Here is a 21,226-nt window from a genome sequence, read left to right on the forward strand (position 1 = left end):
CTTAGGCGACCCCTGTGAAAGGGTCGTTCGACCACCAAAGGGGTCGCGACCCACAGGTTGAGAACCGCTGCCTAACCAAAGAGACAGATTGTTGGGTCAGAATGCCAAAACGTGAAGGCTCGCTTTCCTTTCTAAAATCTGGGTTCAAAATTTGCACACTTGTCCTAGTATTAAGTTATGCCACACATGAAAACCTTATAACAATGATTGATAACTTATAAATTTTCTCATTAAAATTACATGAAAAGGTTTCTCCATTTCTAAATATCCCGGGCTTTGGAAATACTCATTAAGTCGTACATTCAGGCAACCTCAGAGGAAACCAGGAGTGAGGTAACCTCTAATAATTGGTAAGAGACAAGACGGAACAATATTAAACAGCGTGGTAAATGACAAAAAATAAATAAGCATGTACTATATTTAAGAAATACATTTTGTCTCTTCTCTCTCTCTCTCTCTCTCTCTCTATATATATATCTATATATATATATATTTGCATTAACCAGGGAAGCATTTTTTAAAAACAGGAGCTAAGTATGAGCTTAAGAATATAGGGGAGCTTGTACAACACAGGGGTGTATTATATGCCACTGAACTGTTCACTTAAAAGTGCTTCATTTTATGTTATGAATTTAATCTAAAAAAAAAAAAAGTCAAGAGAAACAAAACATACATGGGAAAACCTTTATATATAGAAGCTAGACTAGTTTATCTCTAAGGTCCTTTCTAGTTTACATAGTCTATGATTCTAAACAGAAAAATTTTGCTAATTGGCTGCAAAATCTTGGGAAGACAATTTGCCATGGAAACTTAAGGCTGTGATATGAGGTAACCACCACTAGATGATGCCATTGCCTTCAGGGGGTGCTGATCTGAATGCTTTCAGGTTGACTGACAATCATGGACTTTAATACACTGTAAGCATGGACAGTCTACCTTGTAAGGACAGTCTATCTATCTTCGTTTTTCTGCTGAGGAAACTGAGGGCCAGAGAAATTTAATGATATTCCAAAGGTCCAGTTAGGATAAATTCTCAAAATATAAAACTTCCTTTTACTAACAACAATAAATTATTATTTTTTCCAAACCTCAGAGGGAAGGTAGGGGAGGGTGGGGGTAAGGGGGAGAGATCAACCACAGGACTTGTATGCATGCATATAAGCATAACCAATGGACACAGACACCAGGGGGTGAGGACATGAGCGGGGGGGAGGGGCGATGGGGGGGATAAGGACACATATGTAATACCTTAATCAACAAAAAAATGAGGGTAAAGATGTGCTGTAAGTATATTATTCTTTTTAAGTTTGGAAGAGAGAAAGCTAAATTAATATTTGTTCAAAACTTTTCATTAATATTCAGAAGTATAGATCTCAAGGTCCTGGAATAAAGATATAGGCTGAATCCATTACCATTATTTGAGGATTAAATCTAGATAATGAATATAATATTAAAGTAAACATAGTTGACATTCAGAAAGCCAAGAGACACATGAAAACATGCTCAAAGTCACTAATCATCCGAGAGATGCAAATCAAAACAACAATGAGGTACCACCTCACACCTGTCAGACTGGCTATCATCAACAAATCAATAAACAACAAGTGCTGGAGAGGATGTGGAGAAAAGGGAACACTCGTGCACGGCTGGTGGAAATGCAGACTGGCGCAGCTACTATGGAAGACAGTATGGCGTTTCCTCAAAAATTTAAAAATGGATCTACCATTTGACCCAGTAATACCACTTCTAGGAATATATCCCAAGAAAACAGAAACACCAATCAGAAAGGATATATGCACCCCTATGTTCATAGCAGCACAATTCACCATAGCTAAGATCTGGAAACAGCCTAAGTGCCCATCAGCAGATGAGTGGATTAGAAAACTGTGGCACATCTACACAATGGAATACTATAAAAAAGAAGGAATTCTTACCATTTGCAGCACCATGGATAGAACTGGAGAGCATTATGCTAAGTGAAATAAGCCAGCAGTGAAAGAACAATACCACATGATCTCACTCATTCATGGATAATAGAGAACATCATAACCTAATGAACAAAAAGAGAGATACAGAGGCAGAGAAGCATCGAACACACTGTCAAATTACAGCGGAAAGGCTGGGGAGTGGTGGTGGTGGTGGGGTAAAAGATCAATCGAAGGACTTATATGCATGCATATAAGCATAACGAAAGGACACAAGACACTGGAAAGGTGGGGTAAGGGCATGTGCTGGGGGGTAGGGGAGGCCGGGGGAAGGTCAATGGGGACAAAAAGGAGACATATGTACTACTATTTGTAATACTTTTAACAAGAAAATAAAATAAAAAATTTAAAAATAAAATAAAATGGGAATAAAAAAATAAAGTTAACATAGATGATATGATTATTCATAAATATGCCTTCCATTTGATAGTAAGAAACAAGACAACACTGTGACGTAAAACTCAACGACTTTAAGATCCCTAGCTCTGTTTTACGATTTTTCTCATACATTGCTCTTTCCCGTAATCTAAACTGACTTTGTTACCTTCCCCTCTGGATCTACTCAGAATCAGGAGTCCCCTACCAGCACCTCCTTCTGGCAGTGACTTCTTTGCTGTCTTCGTAGGTGCTTATGGATTAACGTGTGAATGGTATCTCCTAGGGTTGAGCAGCACACGACCAACACAACTGTTCACAGCAGCCCTGCTTGCACTGGGAAGGAAGCACGAAGGAGGCACTGGTGTGTCTACCTTCCCAGTGAGCTCATCTTTTGTAATTTGCTTCTTTCTTAAGATACTCGTTACTGATGCTGAACAAAACAATGACAGCCCCCTGTCCCCACACCCCCCCTCCCCCGCCCGCAACTTCTGCTTCTTGCAGATTGTATCAACACAAAGGTAGCTTTGTGAAAATCAGTGATTTTCAACCGGTGTGTGGCAAGAATTTTTAAAACTTGCAGTACCTGACTATTTAGTCAGAGCCACTGACCTCTTTTCCCTTAGATTGTCAATTAAGAAAATTACAGCAGCCAACACAACAATAGCCATCGGGTGTGAATGAATCAAAATTATACTTATTTTTTTTGTCAGACTGCCAAAAAATATATTTTTTGGTGTGTTGCAAAACTGTAGTAATTAGGTTTTGTGTGCCATGAGATGAAAAAGATTGAAAATCGCTGTTCTAGATGCTTTTCTCCCAATTACAAGAGGCACAATCTGTCCGCTGCATGAAGGGGAAGTAGATAAACTTTCCCTCACCCCTCTGCAGGCTTGCCTGGTCTGGCCCTTGGATTACGTTTAAAAGGCAAGGGCAGCCAGCAGCTTTGTTCTAGTCATTGTTGTCTTATAAGATTAATTAAGAGAAGGTCAAAATAAATACAACCGTCTTTGAATTCAAAACCACAGACAGACTAGGGCTGTGAAACAATTATGTACAGTGATTTTCTCATAGTCCCACTGATCATAGAACATTCAACTATTCCTATCATTGAAGAGATAAAAAAAAATCGTAACAACAAAATTTTGAAATATGTGAAAGCAAATTCCCACTAACGAGCAATTCACCTTCGGAAAGATCACACTGAAAAGGCATTTCTAGGAAACTAAGTGCTTTATTCATAAACTCTGACTTCAAGGGAGAAAGCGTAAACGGCTAAAAGCTTTATTGTGGAGAATAATTAGGTCACTTGTTAATTAAAAATAATAGTGTTGCTTTTGGGATCAGATTATTCATTTTACATGGGATCAGATTATTCATTTTACTCAATTTCTCTATATTTGGCTCTCAATTAGAAAATTCTAATAGGACATCAATGTGATTATAATCATAATAACATTTATTCTCTCTTCAGAATATTGTATCCAACAGAGCGTGGCCACCAAATACTTTCTAAGCACGTCAATGCGGTATAGCTTTTAGGAAAATAAGCACTGAATGAAACTGACACCCCGAAGTCCAAGCTGTACACAGCCTACAATTTCAGAAGTGCTTGCTCACGGCACAGATGGAAATCCTTTCATCAGATGCCCCACATTTAACTGTTCTCTAATCATTGCTGAGACCACTGAGACAGTAGCTTCAACAAGTTCCCAAAGCAGAGAGTTCATGCTCAGGTTTGTAGTCAGCGAGGCCCGCTGGTCCTCCCAGCCGGAGGGGAGGGGAGGGGAGGGCAGGGGGAGTGCGGGGGAGGTTCCCAATGCTCATTGGCTCAAGCCTACTCCAGAGGTTGGGGTGAGGAACTGTAACTTTTCCAGCAGCTTAGCAGGAAATGGAGTGTGTTCCCCCCTATCAGGGTTTGTTTTCTTCCTTTTTGATGTTATTTGCTCGAAGGCAAACCACGTTTCCTTGTCTTCTATGTTTTGAATCATTGACCATCACAGGATCCTACCCCCTACATGTGACTTCCCTGCCCATTGCTCTCTCCTCCTCTAACACACCTGCCGAAGACAAGGTGGTTGGAAAAACCCGCCTGGGTGCTCCATTTCTAGTATTTTTCCTCCGATGCCCTGTCCTCCTCTTTGTACCTGGCTCTCTGTCATTCATTCCTGCTCACGCATCGGCTTTCACAAGTCAGTATCTCCGTCCCACTTTTGGTCAAGAGCTCCTGCCCTGCCGCGCAGCCCTGTCCAATGCCGAGTCCCTCCCCGCGTCCCTGCCCTTCTCTCTCTGGCCACTTTACAAATGAAGGAACAAAATGTAATGCTGACCTAAAATGACAAAGCTCTATGTGCAAAATTCATTAGGAATTTTAGTTTTCAATAACCCTTTTATAGTAAGAAAAGCATTTCACCCCTTTTGGAGGGGGGAGTAAGGGGAAGTTTTCTAAATAAATAAACATCTTTTCAGTAAGAAAATACATAAATTGCTTAGTTGCCATCCTGTGTGGTATCCAATTCGATCGAGTTCCATGGATACCAAGAATCCAGTCCCTAAGGAACTGGACCACTTACCACTGAGATAGGCTCTGTGTTAGGGGTCCTCAAACTACGGCCCACGGGCCACATGCAAATACAAATATTGTATTTGTTCCCGTTTTGTTTTTTTTACTTCAAAATAAGATATGTGCAGTGTGCATAGGAATTTGTTCATAGTTTTTTTTTTTTTTTTAAACTATAGTCCGGCCCTCCAACGGTCTGAGGGACAGTGAACTGGCCCCCTGTTTAAAAAGTTTGAGGACCCCTGCCGAGTCTGTATACAGAGCACACATTCTGTGTGCAGGCAGAGCACCCACTCAACGCAGGCGGCCTTTTATATCTGTCCAGTTTGCTCTTTTTAATTCTCCACTATAGTTTATAGCTACACTTTCTTCAATCATATTATTCAGGATCTAGGATCCAAATGACAAATGCTTTCATGCTCAGAGAGTATTAACTGCCATATCCTCACAAAAGAGTTCCCAGCTCTGGCTGCGGAAAACCAAAGTGACTTGTCCAGTGCAATCGACAGAAGCAGAGCCAAGGCGGACGAGAGCCCTGGCCTGCCTCTTAGACCCAAGGCGGCCACCACGCACTGTGCCTCGCGTGCGCGCTGTTCCAACGTTATTATTAACATTTTTTGGAAACGCATTTCTTGGAAAAGCCTTTAAACCGTGACTGCTGAAAGGCCTGTTGCAGCCCCTGCCCAGTTACAATATTTTTTCAAGTTTAGTCCATGAGTCAAATCCCTGTCTTCCTTCACACCTCCGAGGGGATTATGAAACCGCTGATGCTGAGATCTTTGGGAACATGGAAGCGCCATGCGGCCATGCATGCACGTGGAAGGAATCACGAGCTCCATCGCCCAGACTCCAAGTTCTGTCACTTTTATGGGAACTTATGAAAAAATTGGGGGGAGATTAGCTGTTAGGAAGTGTCCAAAATTTTTTTGTCATAGCTAACAATACATAAATAAAGGCATTGCTTCCATATTTAAATGTGACAATAGGAATTGTATGGCATGTTATTTCACAGAATTAAATTGTAAATTTCATGTAAGTACAAACAGTACATTTGTTTCAAAATGTGTTGCCTAGTACATATCAGTAAATAATGAAATGAAGGAAGAAATATGTAAATAATTTAAAACTGAAAACAGATGAATGATCATTTAGATTGCATTTCAGTCATGGTTCTTACTCTTAACTGCACCTTGCATGTAATGGTTTAATAAACATGTTGTTCTTTGCCTTGTTTAAAAACTAGAATTAGACATAATTCTGTATTACAGTCTGTAGATTTGTCTCCTTTAAAAAAAAATGGCTATATTTCCACTATATGGATACACCAAAAATTATCAACCAATTCCCTATATAATTTCAAATTTTTCTTATGCTGTAATGGTTATATTTTTATTCCTAGCAGCCAAGTACAAGACCAATATATATTCCCAGAACTAGAGGGTTTTTTTTAGTCAAATGTATCTATACTAGTAGGTCTTCAAACTGCTCTCTTGGCAAAAGAAAGGACCCACGCCTCTGCATCCTGATCAACACTGGTGTTTTACAAGTCTTCAAACATGTGCAGTTTCTTCTGTGGCACTTCAGTTTCCTTGGAGATTTTTTTAAAACCATTCTCACCTTTCTATGCCTGACTTCCATCAAGAATACTTAAGGTTAAAACACCTGTGATGCAGTACATTAAACTACCATAGGTGGCACTCTGCCAGCTTCCTAAGTGTCCCATAGAGAAAATTTAACTTCAAAGTTTTCGATCAAGACTTTCTCAGGTGATTATGTTCCATTTACTTACACTAAATCTAATTATTTTAATAATTTACTTAAAATAAGTAATTATTTTAACAAGAACCACAGACACTGGGATCTCTGGGTACTTTAGATTCCAGTGTTTAAATGTGTCAAATTTTCTTTCATTTATAGGCCAATAGGGCTTTATTTCCATGAGATAATGGCACCCTACATATCTTGCAGAAAATTTTCATTTTATACTTTCAAGAGTATCAATAAAAACTTTAAAAACTCATTTTAGATAATTATTGACTTGCCCTGGCTGGGTGGCTTGGTTGGAGGATTGCCCCATACACCAAAAGGTTGCAGGTTCAATTCCCAGTCAGAGCACATACCCAAGTGGCCGGTTTGATCCCTGGTTGGGGTGTGTATGAGGGGCAACTGATCAATGTTTCTCTTACATCAATGTTTCTCTCACTCTCTCTCCCTTCCTCTCTCTTTAAAAATCAATAAAAACATTTCTTTGGATGAGGATTAAAAAAAAGTAATTATTGACTTGCTTTAATCTATTAATCCATCAAATATATATTATCTATTAAGCCCACTAGTGTGCTAAACTCTGACGCAGAGTTGATGAGGCACCACCTCTAATTTTGCCTAGCTCTAGAGATGTAGTTTTTCTCTTCTCTAAGCATACAATGCATGAGAAAAAAATTAAATCTCAGCTTTAATTTTTCACTCGGCTACTTCTATATTCCAAGGGATACCATTTATCTAAGATGTGCTTTGAGACTTCGGGTAAAAGGCTGGAGTAGCACCGAAGTGGAGAAGATGCGTGGATGTTGGGCCAGGCCGCCTGGACTGGAATCTGCCACTGGCTGGTATGGACCATGTACCTCAGTTCCTCTTCTGGAGAAGGGAGGCAATTATGCCCCTGCCTCAGAGGACCGCTTGGAAAATTAAACATCTTAAAACCTGGAAAGCATCTTGAACAGCACCTGGCACTGTGCCTCATACATGCCAGCTGTCAACATTTTTTACTATGGAGGAGACCCAGAAAAACCAACCGACAGAAAACCCCATAAACTCCACCAAAGACTTCAAAGCTCTGACATTCCTATGACTTTCTTCTAGCACGTCACTGAAAATTCCCAGAAAGACCAAGCAATAACCAGGCCCTCTCGTGTTTGATATGGATACAAGGGTTTGTTCTTCCTGACTTATTTTTCCCCCAAACAGCTTTTTCTCCCAGAGGCCGGGGGTGTGAGATCATGATAGAGGGCTCAAATGGGAGGGCCCTCCCACAGCAGTTCAGCCCCTCCCCCCAGACGTCACAGATGCCCTGCCGTCAGTTCACGACCACTTCAACAAACTGTCCACTGCTGCACCTGCAATGCCACCCACCCTCAGTGGTCTGGAACCTTCTCCTAATGCCAGGTCTGGCCTCTAAGACGTTCGCTGAGGACTGAAATAAAATCCTAAGCAGCCCAGACATGTACCAACTGATACATGAAATTCTCATGTCAAGCCACCCTGACACAATCCATCCCCCTGCACTCACTTCCCCTGCAGGTGGCCCAATCCGCAAGAAGCCACCTACTTTCAGAGGACACTATTTCAGGAGCCACTCCACCGCCTCCAACTCCTAGCATTCTCAGATGTAGCTGCTGCCTTAGCAAGAATTAGAGCCTGTGACCTATTGGACCAGAAGTGTGCAAGCCTGCTCCAAGCCAAAGCGTCACTGTACGCTGCACTTGATGCTCAAAGCCGATGACAAGGGCTGCAATTCACCCCCCCACCCCTCCACCCCTCTACCCTCCCAGCACCGTCTCCATCAGTAACGATCATTCCCCAAAGCAGCGCTGGGCTCCTAAGGAAAGTGAAAGGTCCTGTGCCTGCCAGGCTGGGATTCAGCCAGGGCTCACAGTAACACACAGACAAGGTGCCCCTTTGTCAACGATCAGGATATGCAGGAGCAGCATAGTTAAACGGCTCAGTGACAGAAATGATGAGCAAAGCAGTTTTAAAACACACGTTCTTTGCTCCCTCTTTCCGAAAAAGTAGTAACGGCACTCTCATTGCTTTTAATAAAATCAAGTCGGATGAAGTCAGGTGTCTCGAACCTTGCGAGCCTGGGCTGAGCACCAGCAGCAGCCGCCTCCCCTGGCAGAAAGGACACCGAGATAAGGGCTCACCTGAGTCCTTCATGGGGCAGAGGGCACACTGCATACCCCAGGCCTCGCCGTACAGGCAGCAGCACTCCGTGTAAGTCGTCTGCTTGCCAACGAGGGGCCGGCTGCACACGTAGTCGTCGCTCAGATGCTCCCAGCACAGGTCTTGGTAGACATCGGTTTCTTCAATTTGTTCTGAAAGGGAAGGCGTGGGTCCGTGACAATCGCACCACGGCTCCAGGTTCATACACATGGAGGTGGAAGCCGGCGAGGCTCGAAGTTCCCATGCCCGTTGCTAAGAGTGACTTCCAAATAAAACTCTGAAGCCAGCCTGTTCTCTCCATGGATCAGGCCTCTGTCGTCTCCACCTGCGTGTCATCCCATCCGCTGAATGCAACCTGCCCCTCCTGTTCCAATGATGTCCTTCCCAGTATAGCGTCCATCGTTACATGAAACTCCCCACTGTCTTGCCTGTACTTCCTATCCCCGACGGTCTTCTCTTTCCTTCCATCTTTGCTTTGTCATGTTTACTTCTCTGTCCAATCCTACCATTTCTCTCTACATAATATTTTTTAGATTCAAGTTTTCTCACCCATTTCATCTGCCAAAGCCTTGGACTAGTGACACTTCATCCCAGAATCCTCCACCCTAACCTTTAGACCAGTGGTTCTCAACCTTCCTAATGCCACGACCCTTTAATACAGTTCCTCATGTTGTGGTGACCCCCAACCATAAAATTATTTTCGTTGCTACTTCATAACTGTAATTTTGCTACTGTTTTGAATCGTAATATAAATATCTGATATGCAGGATGTATTTTCATTGTTACAAATTGAACATAATTAAAGCATAGTGATTAATCACAAAAACAATATGTAATTATATATGTGTTTTTCGATGGTCTTAGGCGACTCCTGTGAAAGGGTCTTTCGACCCCCAAAGGGGTCACGACCCACAGGTTGAGAACCGCTGCTTTAGACCTTTCAATTGATTTTATCCAGAGCAATCTCCTGTCGTGATGAGGGACTGACCCATCACACCTGATGTGGTGATGGACTGATCAATCACACAGTTATCAGTGGCACATGAGCTCATCAGGGAGGAACAGGGATTCCTATCCATGGACACACGGGCTCTCCGCCTCCTTGTTGAACTCCACCCTCTGTTCTGCCCAGCTTCCCCTATGTCCTCCAGTGCAAACTGGGAAACGAACTTATCTCTCCCTGAACTTACATCTTCTTCAGCCCCCTTTGAAGGTTAAGTGTGATCAACCCTCAGGCATGAACAGCTCTGCATGTGCTCAGCCACTCCAATACTGATGTCTGTTGTATGAGTATGTTCAGGGTATTAAGTCTCCTACGTACAGATGATATGCATTTACGATTCCTCCCAGCATTTCATTTGAATTATTTCAAAAATACCCACAGAATCCATTTTTCTCTTTTCTAATAGCTTACATTTTAGTCAGAAAACCTTATGACATTTGTTCGGACACAGACTTGCATCCCTCATCCAAACGTACCGTGTGATTCAGATGGTCGCACACATCTCTTTTCTGAAGCATCCAGGACCATTGGATGTGTACAGAAGCAGTTATAAGAGCCTTCTGTGTTAATGCACTGGCCATCGATGCAACTGTTGGGGTCTTGACACTCATCCATATCTGAAAGGAAAAAAAAATTGTTAAAGAAAAACCAGTGATCAGTTGTGTTTCACACACTTACCCAAACTGAGTCCAGATTCCAGGGGCTGCCACAATTTCATTCCCTACGCATCACTATCCAAAGCAGTCTGACTATAAAACTGTGAAATTGTGTTGACTGGGGAAATAGTGCTGCCCTGCTGCTGATGACATTACACAAGGAAAGGAAACATTTAGGAGCAGAAAATGCTTAGACATTTAAGGTAAAATGCCCCTTTAAGATAGTGCACAATTATTTCCTTTTGCTGTGTTTTCCGGCCTAGCGTACATGGTTTTCTGCTTAAGCATCAAAGTCAGGGTCAGCATTTTAAAATGGGATGAGTGATGAAGCAGGAGGGTCCCCAGACCAAAAGAACACTCCACTCAAACCAGTGACCTGAATTATAATTCCACACTGAATATTAACTCTTCGTTTGATATCTAGTCCAACAGCAGCATTTGGAAGCTTTTTATTTTCTTAAACCTTGCTCACGAAAAAGATCCATAAAACATTTACACATCTTCGCAACACATGATTTGGATGCAAAGAAACTGGTTTTGTACGCCCCAGCATGACTTATTTTTTTTCCATCTGTATATGTTCACAGCACCCTCTATTCTCTTAAAACTCACCAAAGCACTGCAATTTGACAGGATCGTAGTATGTCCCTTGCTTACAGTAGCATTCATACCCAGGCTGAGTGTTCAAGCAGAAGCCATTTTTGCAGATTTCTTGTCCAAAAAGCAGGCATTCGTCCGCATCTATTGGGCGGGGGGAGGGGGGAGAAATGGAGCAACAAACAGAGGAGTTGCCTCTGGTCTTTCAGTCAAGAAGAAGCATCTAATCCTGAGCTTCACGCTAGATAATTTTACATTTATATGCCACAGATTCTTAAAGACACAGCAACACAAAATTCTTGAAGTTGGGGCTAACTCACAGAGGCGGAAACATAATCAGGGCTGTCTGTGATATTTAAAGAACAAGGTCCGAAATATCAATAGGGAAGGTCTATCTGTGAAGATGGCTTCTGGGCTGCTCCCGTGTATTTGATGGAACAGTCTATGAAATTCTACAGTGGCACCAGCAATATTCTCTAAAGGACATGCCTTTGAAGACATGTCCCTTCCTATAAATACATATTTCGGCCCCTTAATTAGCTGAGATGATGAAAACTCCTGAAAAGAGTTTGATGGAATTTTATAAAAGTCTTCTTTCTTGGGGATGATAAGCTAATAAAGGCACAAGCTGCTAAGGGTGTTGGCAGACCCATTCCCCCACAGAATTTAGAGTGCTCGGGATACTCAGTGGTAAATTAGAGATAATAGAAACATCTATTTGATAGGATTGGAAGGATTAAGTGATAGAGAATCCACGTGGAGAATTCAGTATACTAGTACTCGAAAAAAGTGTTACTTACTACTTCTATTATTATTATTATTATTATTATTATTATTACCATCAGTTCTTACACTTTAGAGCTAATATCCTCTAGTCCTCATTTTAAAAACTGGAGATTCCAGCCCTGGCTAGTGTGGCTCAGTGGTAGAGCACTGGTCCATACATCAAGGGGTCTCAGGTTCGATTCCCGGTCAAGGGCATGCACCTGGGTTGCAGGTTCTATCCCTGACCTGACCCGGTCAGGGCAAGTGTTGGAGGCAACCAGTGAATGTGCCTCTCTCACATTCATGTTTCTCTCTCTTTCTTTTTCTCTCCATCTCCATCCCTCCCTTTCTTCCACTCTCTCTAAAAAAGAACAACAACAAAAAACTGGAGATGAATTGGTCCAAGTTAAACAGCTGGAAAATGGCAAAACCAAGTCCAAAATATATGGCTGTTTAGATCTGAACCTAATATTCTTCCAATCATTTCCAGTGCTGCTAAAGATAGGGAGAGGAGGAATTTATTTTTCCATAAAAGAGGGGATGACTTTGTGGTGAACTCAGGGCTTCATCTCACAATATAAAGTGAGATTTAACTACATCCGGGCAAAAACATATAATATTTGTGACCTTGAAAAACCATTAAACACATATCACCAACCGAGTCTTGTTATTTAATTGGACTAAATCATAGATGTATTTAAAAAACACATATGGAATTTCTTACCCAGCTACTGAATTATACCAAATTATTAAAACACGATTTTTCCAAAAAGATGAATAAAAAATGTTTTCCATCCATGTAGCAGTTTTCAATATTAAATTTTACAGAAAAAAAGTCACTTTGTCTATAAAAGGACTTAATATCTCTATCATGGAAATGTCAAAAGTGAGTGGTTAATGAGGAAGTACTCATACATGTGGTTTAAATTTCACCCAAATAAAAAGGCTGCACATTTAATTTAGAATTATAGATTAATAGCACTGAATATATAAAACACATCTACTTTTGCTTTCTTCTTTTCCATTCCTTATTACGAATCTGTGGCCATAAGTAAAAGGTCCTAACAATAGTAGGATGAGTTCTAAAAAAAGCAAGAATGCTAGCTTTACTGATGATCATTAAAGACCAACGTGATGACAAATTTATAGTCTTAACATGAGGTTTCTAATATGCTTCTGGAATAAAAGAATAAATTTATTAAGTACAGAATTCTGCATTAGGCACACCTTGACATATATTATCTCATTTAGTCCTCATGATACTTTTTTTAAAATATATTTTTTATTGATTTCAGAGAGGAAGTGAGAGGGAGAGAGACAGAAACATCAATGATGAGAGAGAATCATTGATCGGCTGCCTCCTGCATGCCCCCACCTGGAGACCGAGCCAGAAACCCAGGCATGTGCTCTGACCAGGAATCAAACCATGACCTCCTGGTTCAGAGGTTGACACTCAACCACTGAGACACACCAGTTGGGCAACAACTTTTGAGATATCATTCCTGTCCCAGAGCTGGGAACTCAGAAGGTTAAGGGCCTGAAGTTCTAACTCCCAGGCCACGCACGGCCCTGCCCAGGCTCCACAGGGGTTCCTTCCAGTGGCCGGATAATCAGTTTCCCTGGCTCAAAAGAACTCTAATTCTGTCTAACCCAGCCATGCTTTTATTTGAGTGTCCGATATGCACACACATTGTATATTCAGTTCTGCTCGATTCTGACCTTTATAGTCCTTGTCACCAGCTTCATAAGAGGATTCTCCAGTGGGGACAAAACCTTTCCCTCTAGGACACATTTCAGTGAATTCGGCTGATTTCAGGAGAGACCAAGAAAAAAGTTGAAAGAGAAAAACATCAACATCTTCCATAAATTTGTATTTTATCTTATTATGATTTTTTTATTGTTGACAATATTACAGCTATCCCCCACTTTCCAACCTTTTAGCCCCCTCCCCCAACCCCCACCCTACCCCAGGACTCAGTAACTTTAAAACAAATTTTGGCATCTACTTCAGACAAGTAAATTCAGTACAATCTCAAAAATTATGCATTGGGTGCAAATAAAACCAATGACTTCAGAGGCTTACCTATAATTATTTTTATAAAACCTTCCTAGCTCGCCCATATTTTACCTACTCATGTTGTTACTTGGGGTTATGACTTACTTCTCCATTACTGTGGTCTCTAGTATTTTAACGTTTTAACAGGAATCCATCAAGCGAAATCTTAGCTTAAACATGCAATTGCTAGGTATGGGTCATGCTATGTCGTCGTTGTATGTAAAAAAAGATTGGTTTCCATTTTAAAAAATGGGGTAACATGGAATTCTTTTCCTGCCAAATACAATACTGAACCTCCCTGTAACCGTAAATTCGATGATGGAAAGAACTTGAGGAATGCAGCACTGAGGTGATTTTTCCAGCTCTGAATGGAACGCACTCTAAGGTAGCCTCACTTGAATTCCAGTCGGGCAGCTCCCAGTGAATGCCAGTGTCTCATTCAAACCAGAATGAGAACACCCCGCCACCACATGACCAAACGCAAGGGCGACACCTCCTCTTAGCCAATGCTTACCAGTCCCCAAGACCGGGCAGGGGAAGATCTCACAGTTGTCGCCCCACCCGGCCCCAGAGGTGCAGCAGCACTCTTGCTTGGTGACGTTGGGGGCCAGCACATTGTCGCAGAGACTGGCGTCGTTGAGATTGTAGTAGCATTCTTTCTTCTCTTCCCTGCTTCGCTCTACTTCCACGTCTAAACAGAGCGCAAAGGAAAAGGAGGGCTGACGGGACACATCGGATCTATCGCTCTCACAACACAGCCGAAGCCACGGTGACAACAAAGACCGGATGGGATAATAGTGTTTAATGGACAGAAAGCCGCTTCCCACTTTTAGGTCAGATTCTCCCACAGCAAGATACACATGCACTTGAATCCCAAATTTTGGTGGATTTCACCCCCCACCCCCCACCCCACCAAGAGTGCAAATCTGTCAAAACCATTTCCTTTTACATTAACCAATGACTCTATTCTTGCACATTTGGCTGTGAGTGAAGTTTCCATACTTGCTTTCTTGCCAAACACAGGCCCATTCCTTACTGAACTATGACACCTACTTAAATCAGTGAAAGTTTCCCCCAACACTTGACGGGAGATGTAGGGCCACACATAATATTTAACCCATAGTTATTTGAATCAACCATGCCCCCGATCTTTTCTGAATAGAACAAAGCAGAAGATGGTAACTAGAAAAAAACAAAACAAAAAACTGCAGAAACCGAGAATCTATAAAATAACCTTTCATGACTGAAAATCTACTCAAATTGCTGCAAATACAAGGCTTTGAACGAAATAGTGAATGTCAGATAAGCCTCAAGGTAAATTTCAAGGCTGGGTCTACCAGCCGTGGGCAAACTACGGCCCGTTCGGCTGTTCTATCCGGCCCGCGGAGCCGAAAGAGCGGAGGGTTCTCTTCCTCCCCGCTCCCCGCCCCCCCCCCTTCACCAGCAGCAGCGTTAACATGGCAACGTCGGGAAACACGGCCGCAGCTCCTTCTTCTGAGTCCAGTTTAAGAGCCCATTGTGGCCCTCGAGTGAAAAAGTTTGCCCACCCCTGCCCTAGCCCCTCCCTGCTCCAGTGTGTCCTAGAGGAAAATGCATTCTAACAGACTGAGCTTAACCCTCTGTGATAAAGACAAAGCGATGTGATAGGACACACACGATGAGAACATAACCCGCCTGTTTTTAGATAATACCAGACATGATTTCATCCCATCGGATTTGAAGTCTATGAACAAGTTTGTGCTCTTAAGAAATGATCAATATTTTGTGACTGGACTTGGCAAGTAATCTAATCTCTTCCCTACCAAATGCCATGAAGTTCAAATTACTGTCTATGGTCCAATTAAAATTTGTTCCACTTTTATTTTATAATATATCAGATAAGAAATTGACTAACACCATCACAACTACTTAGGTAATTCTAATGATTTTTTTTTTTTTTTTCATGAGAATGCTGCTGTTTCCAGATTCTTGGACCCAAACTGTAGGGACAAAGGGAAAACATTTGCCAGGGAGGATAAGACTTCTTTTTTTAATAAATATATATTTTTATTTATATCAGAGAGGAAGGGAGAGGGAGAGAGAGAGAGAAACATCAATGAGAGAGAATCACTAATTGGCTGCCTCCTGTGCGCCCCCTATTGGGGGTTGAGCCTGCAACCTGGGCATGTGCCCTGACCAGGAATTGAACCGTGACCTCCTGGTTCATAGGCAGATGCTCAATCACTGAGCCACACCAGCTGGGCAAGGCGGATAAGATTTTAATGTCAACATTTACCCTTTTTTTGAAGTTATTAGATAATTATATTAGGGAAATGTAAGGAATTATTTTCACAATAGCTTCATGTATATTTCTTTTGGCAGCATCAGGCTGACCCTGGAACTTGATTAATATACCAAACAGCAAAGGTGTTTTTAAAACATAAGTTAATAAAATTCTCAGAAAAGATGCTGCCCTTTTCTTTCCTCTTCTGGCATTAAAAACAAGCAAAGCAGCAAACAAGCCATGACCATACCCATTGCTCTCCCACACAGAGCATCCACGGGGATGGAAAAGATCCCTTGCACGCTTCAGTCTGGCTCATTCTCCGATTGTTCTGTCTTTGACAGATTTCAGCTTGGACTCTAAGTTAGTGTTAATAGCTGATGACAAATTCAAACGTAGACTAAGTGTCCAGGAAAAAAGCTGAAATGCTGATTCCTCAGAAGCAGCCTGTGAAGTGGTTTTGAATCATTTCCTCCTGTGTGAAGTTGGATCAAACCTGCCACATCCCTCATCTCATCTAGCTTTCCACGTGCGCAGAGGACAGCAATGAGCTTGGCCCACGCCAATGCACGGGCCACCGCCAATTCACTCTCCTCAGGAGGGGCCTGAGCTCTCACACACGGAGTCACTGGGGAAAACTAAGGGTAGGTATTTTAAATGATTATTAAATCAATCCTGAACTCTGTGGAACATTTCATAAGCTTTCCCCCAACACCTGTGAATAAACTGACACCCTATTACTATTAACAACTCAGCTCAATTATTTTATACAGTTGGCCTAAAAATGCTGCTAGCTATTAATGAATGTATTTAGAAGTAGCAATCAAGTCAGCAACACAAGTAGTTTTGCCAGTCAAGTTTACAGTTTGTGCTAAAAGAGGGCTCAAGGACTGTTTTTTCCCACTTGTGTACAAAGTTGTAGGTATGTCATAGTGTTTATTACAAAACTAGAGGCCTGGTGCATGAATTCGTGCGTGGGTGGGGGTCTCTTGGCGTGGTCGGTGATGAGGCCGTCTCGCCCAGTCCAGGGGGAGGGACCGCGGGAGGTTGGCTGGCCACAGGAGGTTGGCTGTGGGAGCGCACTGACCACCAGGGGGCAGCTCCTGTGTTGGGTGTCTGCCCCCTAGTGGTCAGTGCGCATCACAGCAACCGGTGGACCGGTCGTTTGGTCAACCAGTAGTAAAAGTCACTTAGGCTTTTATATATATAGATGAAATACTATGCAGTTGACAGTGGAGACTGCTAGATTCAGAGATGATCAGAAACCACAGGCTTCTGAGTCAAAGCATGTCAAAAATTATATCTATAGTAAACACTGATTTCTACAATGTTCGTTAGACCCACAGCATAGGAATGAAGAAATCAAATGATCTTTGCTCTTCTTCCTTTCTTGTTGGATGGAAATTCACAGGTTAGTGCATGGGGAAACAATCAATAATATCACTGTATTATTCTGGTTTTATACTGGTTGTTTCAAGTTTTGCTCTGATTTCTCTTTCCAAGCAGTCTGGAAGCTCGATGTTTACACAGCTGAACTCAAGGGCTGGTCAGGCCCTCATCTGTGTTTGGAAAGCGGAGCAAATTCTTTTTCAAAAACTGGTCCACAAAGGTCGTTCTGTGAAAAACTACAATTCCCCTATCTTCCTAACCTTTACATAATGACCTTCCTAGAGCATTTTTCCACTGCGGGGGAACACTGATCAGTAAATAAAGAGAGTTTAGAAATGTTTCTATTGGAAAATGATTTTAAAAGATCAATGGTTATAGGAAGTGCCAAGCATTAAAAAGATTTTTTTTTTTCTTAAATACATGATGAATAAAATTAGCCATACTACATATCTCATGCCAGGGACTTCTACAAAATATATTACATCTCCAGTCTTTTCAGACCTGATTTCTCAATTTGTATCTAGAAGTTGGCTTCACATCTGTGTATGAACAACCATTTGTGTATGTTGATCCTGGGGGTATGACTGGCGATAAGAAGCTGAGTTTTTGGAACTTTTCCAGGCGTGCTTTTTGGGGAAGAAACTTTTACAGAGTAACTCCATGAGACAGATGGTGCAGGGTAGAGCACCCTCACCTTCCAAAAGAAAAACTGAGCGTGGGTCCAACGTCCCAATGCTTCATGTTTCTTTAGACTTTTTCTGAGAAGCCCAGCTTCTTAGCTTCTCAACTGGCATGAGTTTGGTTTGGTTTGTCTTTTTTCCGCTCTGAGACAAAGCGGGAGGGGGCAGCAGACAATCCGTGCAGGGGTGGAGTTCAGCTGCAATGCCACAGGGCATGGGCGGGTACCCTAGCTCCGAGTAGGAAGGAATGGGTTGCAGCTGTAGGTGCTGCTTCTGGAGCTCCTGGAAGCTTCTGGAAGCTCCTCTGGGTTCATCAGACAGAAGAGGGTGTGGTCATTCACTTACAGGATTGTTTCCTTCTTCAGTCTTTCCCCCAGGATATCTAATCTTAGCTTTGCTGTTGGGGTGAGGAAATTGGGAACTTTTTTTGGTGAAAGTGGATTCGAGCATCTAAACGGGCTCATCTTTGTTTTCACGTTCCATTTGCAATGTGTTCTGAAGGCCTCCCTGAGCTGGTCCTCCCAGAGCCACTGGGGCAGGCATGATCACGACAATGACCAAAGAGCAACCTCAGAAATAAATATGTGAGAGTACCCAGTGTGCCCGGATGAGAGCACCTGCCTGCCACAGTCCTGAAAAAGACATCAGTTCACGCAACTCTGCGATGGGGTGATGGTGTTCCGTAAGCTCCTTTCAACAGACTTAGGAAGCTTTCTTCTCTTCTTTATTTTTTAAATCACCACAGGCACTGATGTTTTCTATCAACTCGTGTTTTTATGAGAAAAGGAATTCTAGAGTAATATTCCAAGGAGGAGTAAAAGAGAACTTGGCAATGCATGCCTTCCTTTATTCTCCCCCTAGTTTTCTTATTCAAGGACTTGGAAAATGAAACGTGTGTGTGTGTGTGTGTGTGTGTGTGTGTGTGTGTGTGTGTGTGTGTGTGACAGAGAGAGAAGTGGAATTCAGGAGAAGCCATGGGTGAGTTCCAGAAAACAAGCACAGCCAATAGGAACGGACTGGATATGAAGGGATGCAAAGAAAAAGGAAGTCTGTAGAAAGGTGGTAACTTCCGCTGGTAAAAGATATGAAAAAAGTCAAAATAAAGGTTAGAGAGCAAAGCACAAGAGAAAAAAATACTTTGAGAAAAGATTTCTCCACACAGTTCCCATTTTTAAAGAGGTCAGTTGGGTAGGGAGTCAGCCCATGACAGCGCTGGGAGAATAAGACCTGGGAACCTAAGCCACACTTAGGATGGGCTGAGTAAGGCAATCGTGGAAGGCTCCCTGGAGGAGTTGATGGTTGAGTCAAGTTCTTGAAAATACATTTTTAAAAAATTGGCCAGCAAATAAGGTGTGATAGGGGTGAGGAGGAGTCAAAATACAACTGCACCCTGTGCGGGTGGACCAGGGTGAGGGGTGCCCGGTTTGCAGAGGAGTAACACTGTGAGTGTGAGAACCTGGGGGGTGGGGCAGGAATGCATTAACAGGTGAACAGGTGATGGCTGTATTTCTGACTTAGATGCTGGGGTAGAAGACAGTGCCAGTTTCTCCTGAGGCCTCAGGACCTCACATTCCAAAGGCCTCACCATAAATACTTGCTAGATGCAGTGGAGGATGTTTCGTTGTTGTTTTTTTTCTGGTGAAGGGGTCAGAAGAGAAAGGGAGAAGTAAGCCTAACATAGGAATGCACTGGGGAGAAGAGAAAGTCTGTGATTTATGGCGATGCTACTAAAAACTGGAAATGTGAGTGAGGGTAAGACAAGTGGGCAGGTGTGGGTGAAAGAGACTCCTGAGAGCCGAATAAAGCACCGTGGAGAAAGAAAATGGGGGAGACCCATCGTCGTGGGTGGGAACAGGAAGCACCTGTGGAGACGGAGAAATGAGCAGACGTCACAGCAACACAAGTCCTGTGTTATGGACACGTGCGCATCACAAGGGCCGGTACAGAGGATCGTGAGCACTAAGCCACGCTGCAAGAGACATGTGCAATGTTTGGAAACATCTAGAAATGTACAAACCAGCCCAGCTAGTGTTGCTCAGTGGTTGAGTGTCGACCTATAAACCAGGAGATCACAGTTGGATTCCCGGTCAGGGCACATGCCAGGGTTGTAAGGCTCATCAATCCCCAGTGGGGGGTATGTAGGAGGCAGCCGATCAATGATGCTCTTTCATCAATGATGTTTCTCTCTCTCTCCCTCTCCCTTCCTCTCTGAAATCAACAAAAATATATTTTAAAAAATAATAAAAATATATATTTTAAAAAATAATAAAAAAATAAAAAATGTATGTTTTTTATTGATTTCAGAGAGGAAGGGAGAGGGAGAGAGAGATAGAAATATTAATGATGAGAGAGAATCATTGCCCGACTGTCTCCTGCACACCCCACACTGGGGATTGAGCCTGCAACCTGGGCATATGCCCTTGACCAGAATTGAATTCCGGACCCTTTGGTCTGAAGGCGGACACTCTATCCACTGAGCCAAACCGGCTAGGGCTTTTAAAAAAATGTACAAATCATTCCTCTTCAGGCCTTTTTTTATGGCAAATTCTAGGATACAAAATGCATTTCTAATGCAAAGGTGTGCGTGTCTCTTGCAGTATTAAGATAAAATGGTTTATTTATATAGTTCGAGTCTGTGATTTTGATCTATTGATAGATCAGTTCATTCAAATATCAACGTGTCTTTATTAAAAGCTCAGGTATCATTTTAGAAACTATATGTAAGAAGCAGAAAAATTTCATAAAAATAAAAGTATGGTTTGGTAATTAGCAAATTCTTCTCACTATCCTCTTTGAATGTGAGAAGAAACCTGACCCAACTTAAAAAAAAACAACACAAAAAAACAAATGATCACATTTTCTTCAGTCTTCCCTACATTTATGGTATAGATCCACTACAAATACCCATTCAGACCTCTGGAGTTTTATGGCATTTTACAGTGTTTGCATTCCAAACAA

General features: G+C 42.2%; 1 protein-coding gene across 16 annotated transcripts in view; it reads right to left on the reverse strand.

Annotated features, from left to right (window-relative positions):
* Positions 1-21,226, reverse strand: part of LTBP1 (latent transforming growth factor beta binding protein 1) — a 344,018-nt gene that overhangs the window by 15,510 nt on the left and 307,282 nt on the right. For all 16 annotated transcript variants that reach the window (XM_036334902.1, XM_036334896.1, XM_036334900.1 and 13 more), the window contains 5 exons: positions 14,451-14,627; positions 13,600-13,686; positions 11,131-11,259; positions 10,339-10,479; positions 8,841-9,011 (listed from right to left, as the gene is read on the reverse strand). In XM_036334902.1, the coding sequence (XP_036190795.1) occupies positions 8,841-9,011; positions 10,339-10,479; positions 11,131-11,259; positions 13,600-13,686; positions 14,451-14,627 (705 nt within the window). The remainder of the gene's footprint in view (positions 1-8,840; positions 9,012-10,338; positions 10,480-11,130; positions 11,260-13,599; positions 13,687-14,450; positions 14,628-21,226) is intronic.

This window comes from Myotis myotis, unplaced genomic scaffold (genome assembly GCF_014108235.1).
Source record: "Myotis myotis isolate mMyoMyo1 unplaced genomic scaffold, mMyoMyo1.p scaffold_m19_p_14, whole genome shotgun sequence".
NCBI lineage: Eukaryota > Metazoa > Chordata > Mammalia > Chiroptera > Vespertilionidae > Myotis > Myotis myotis.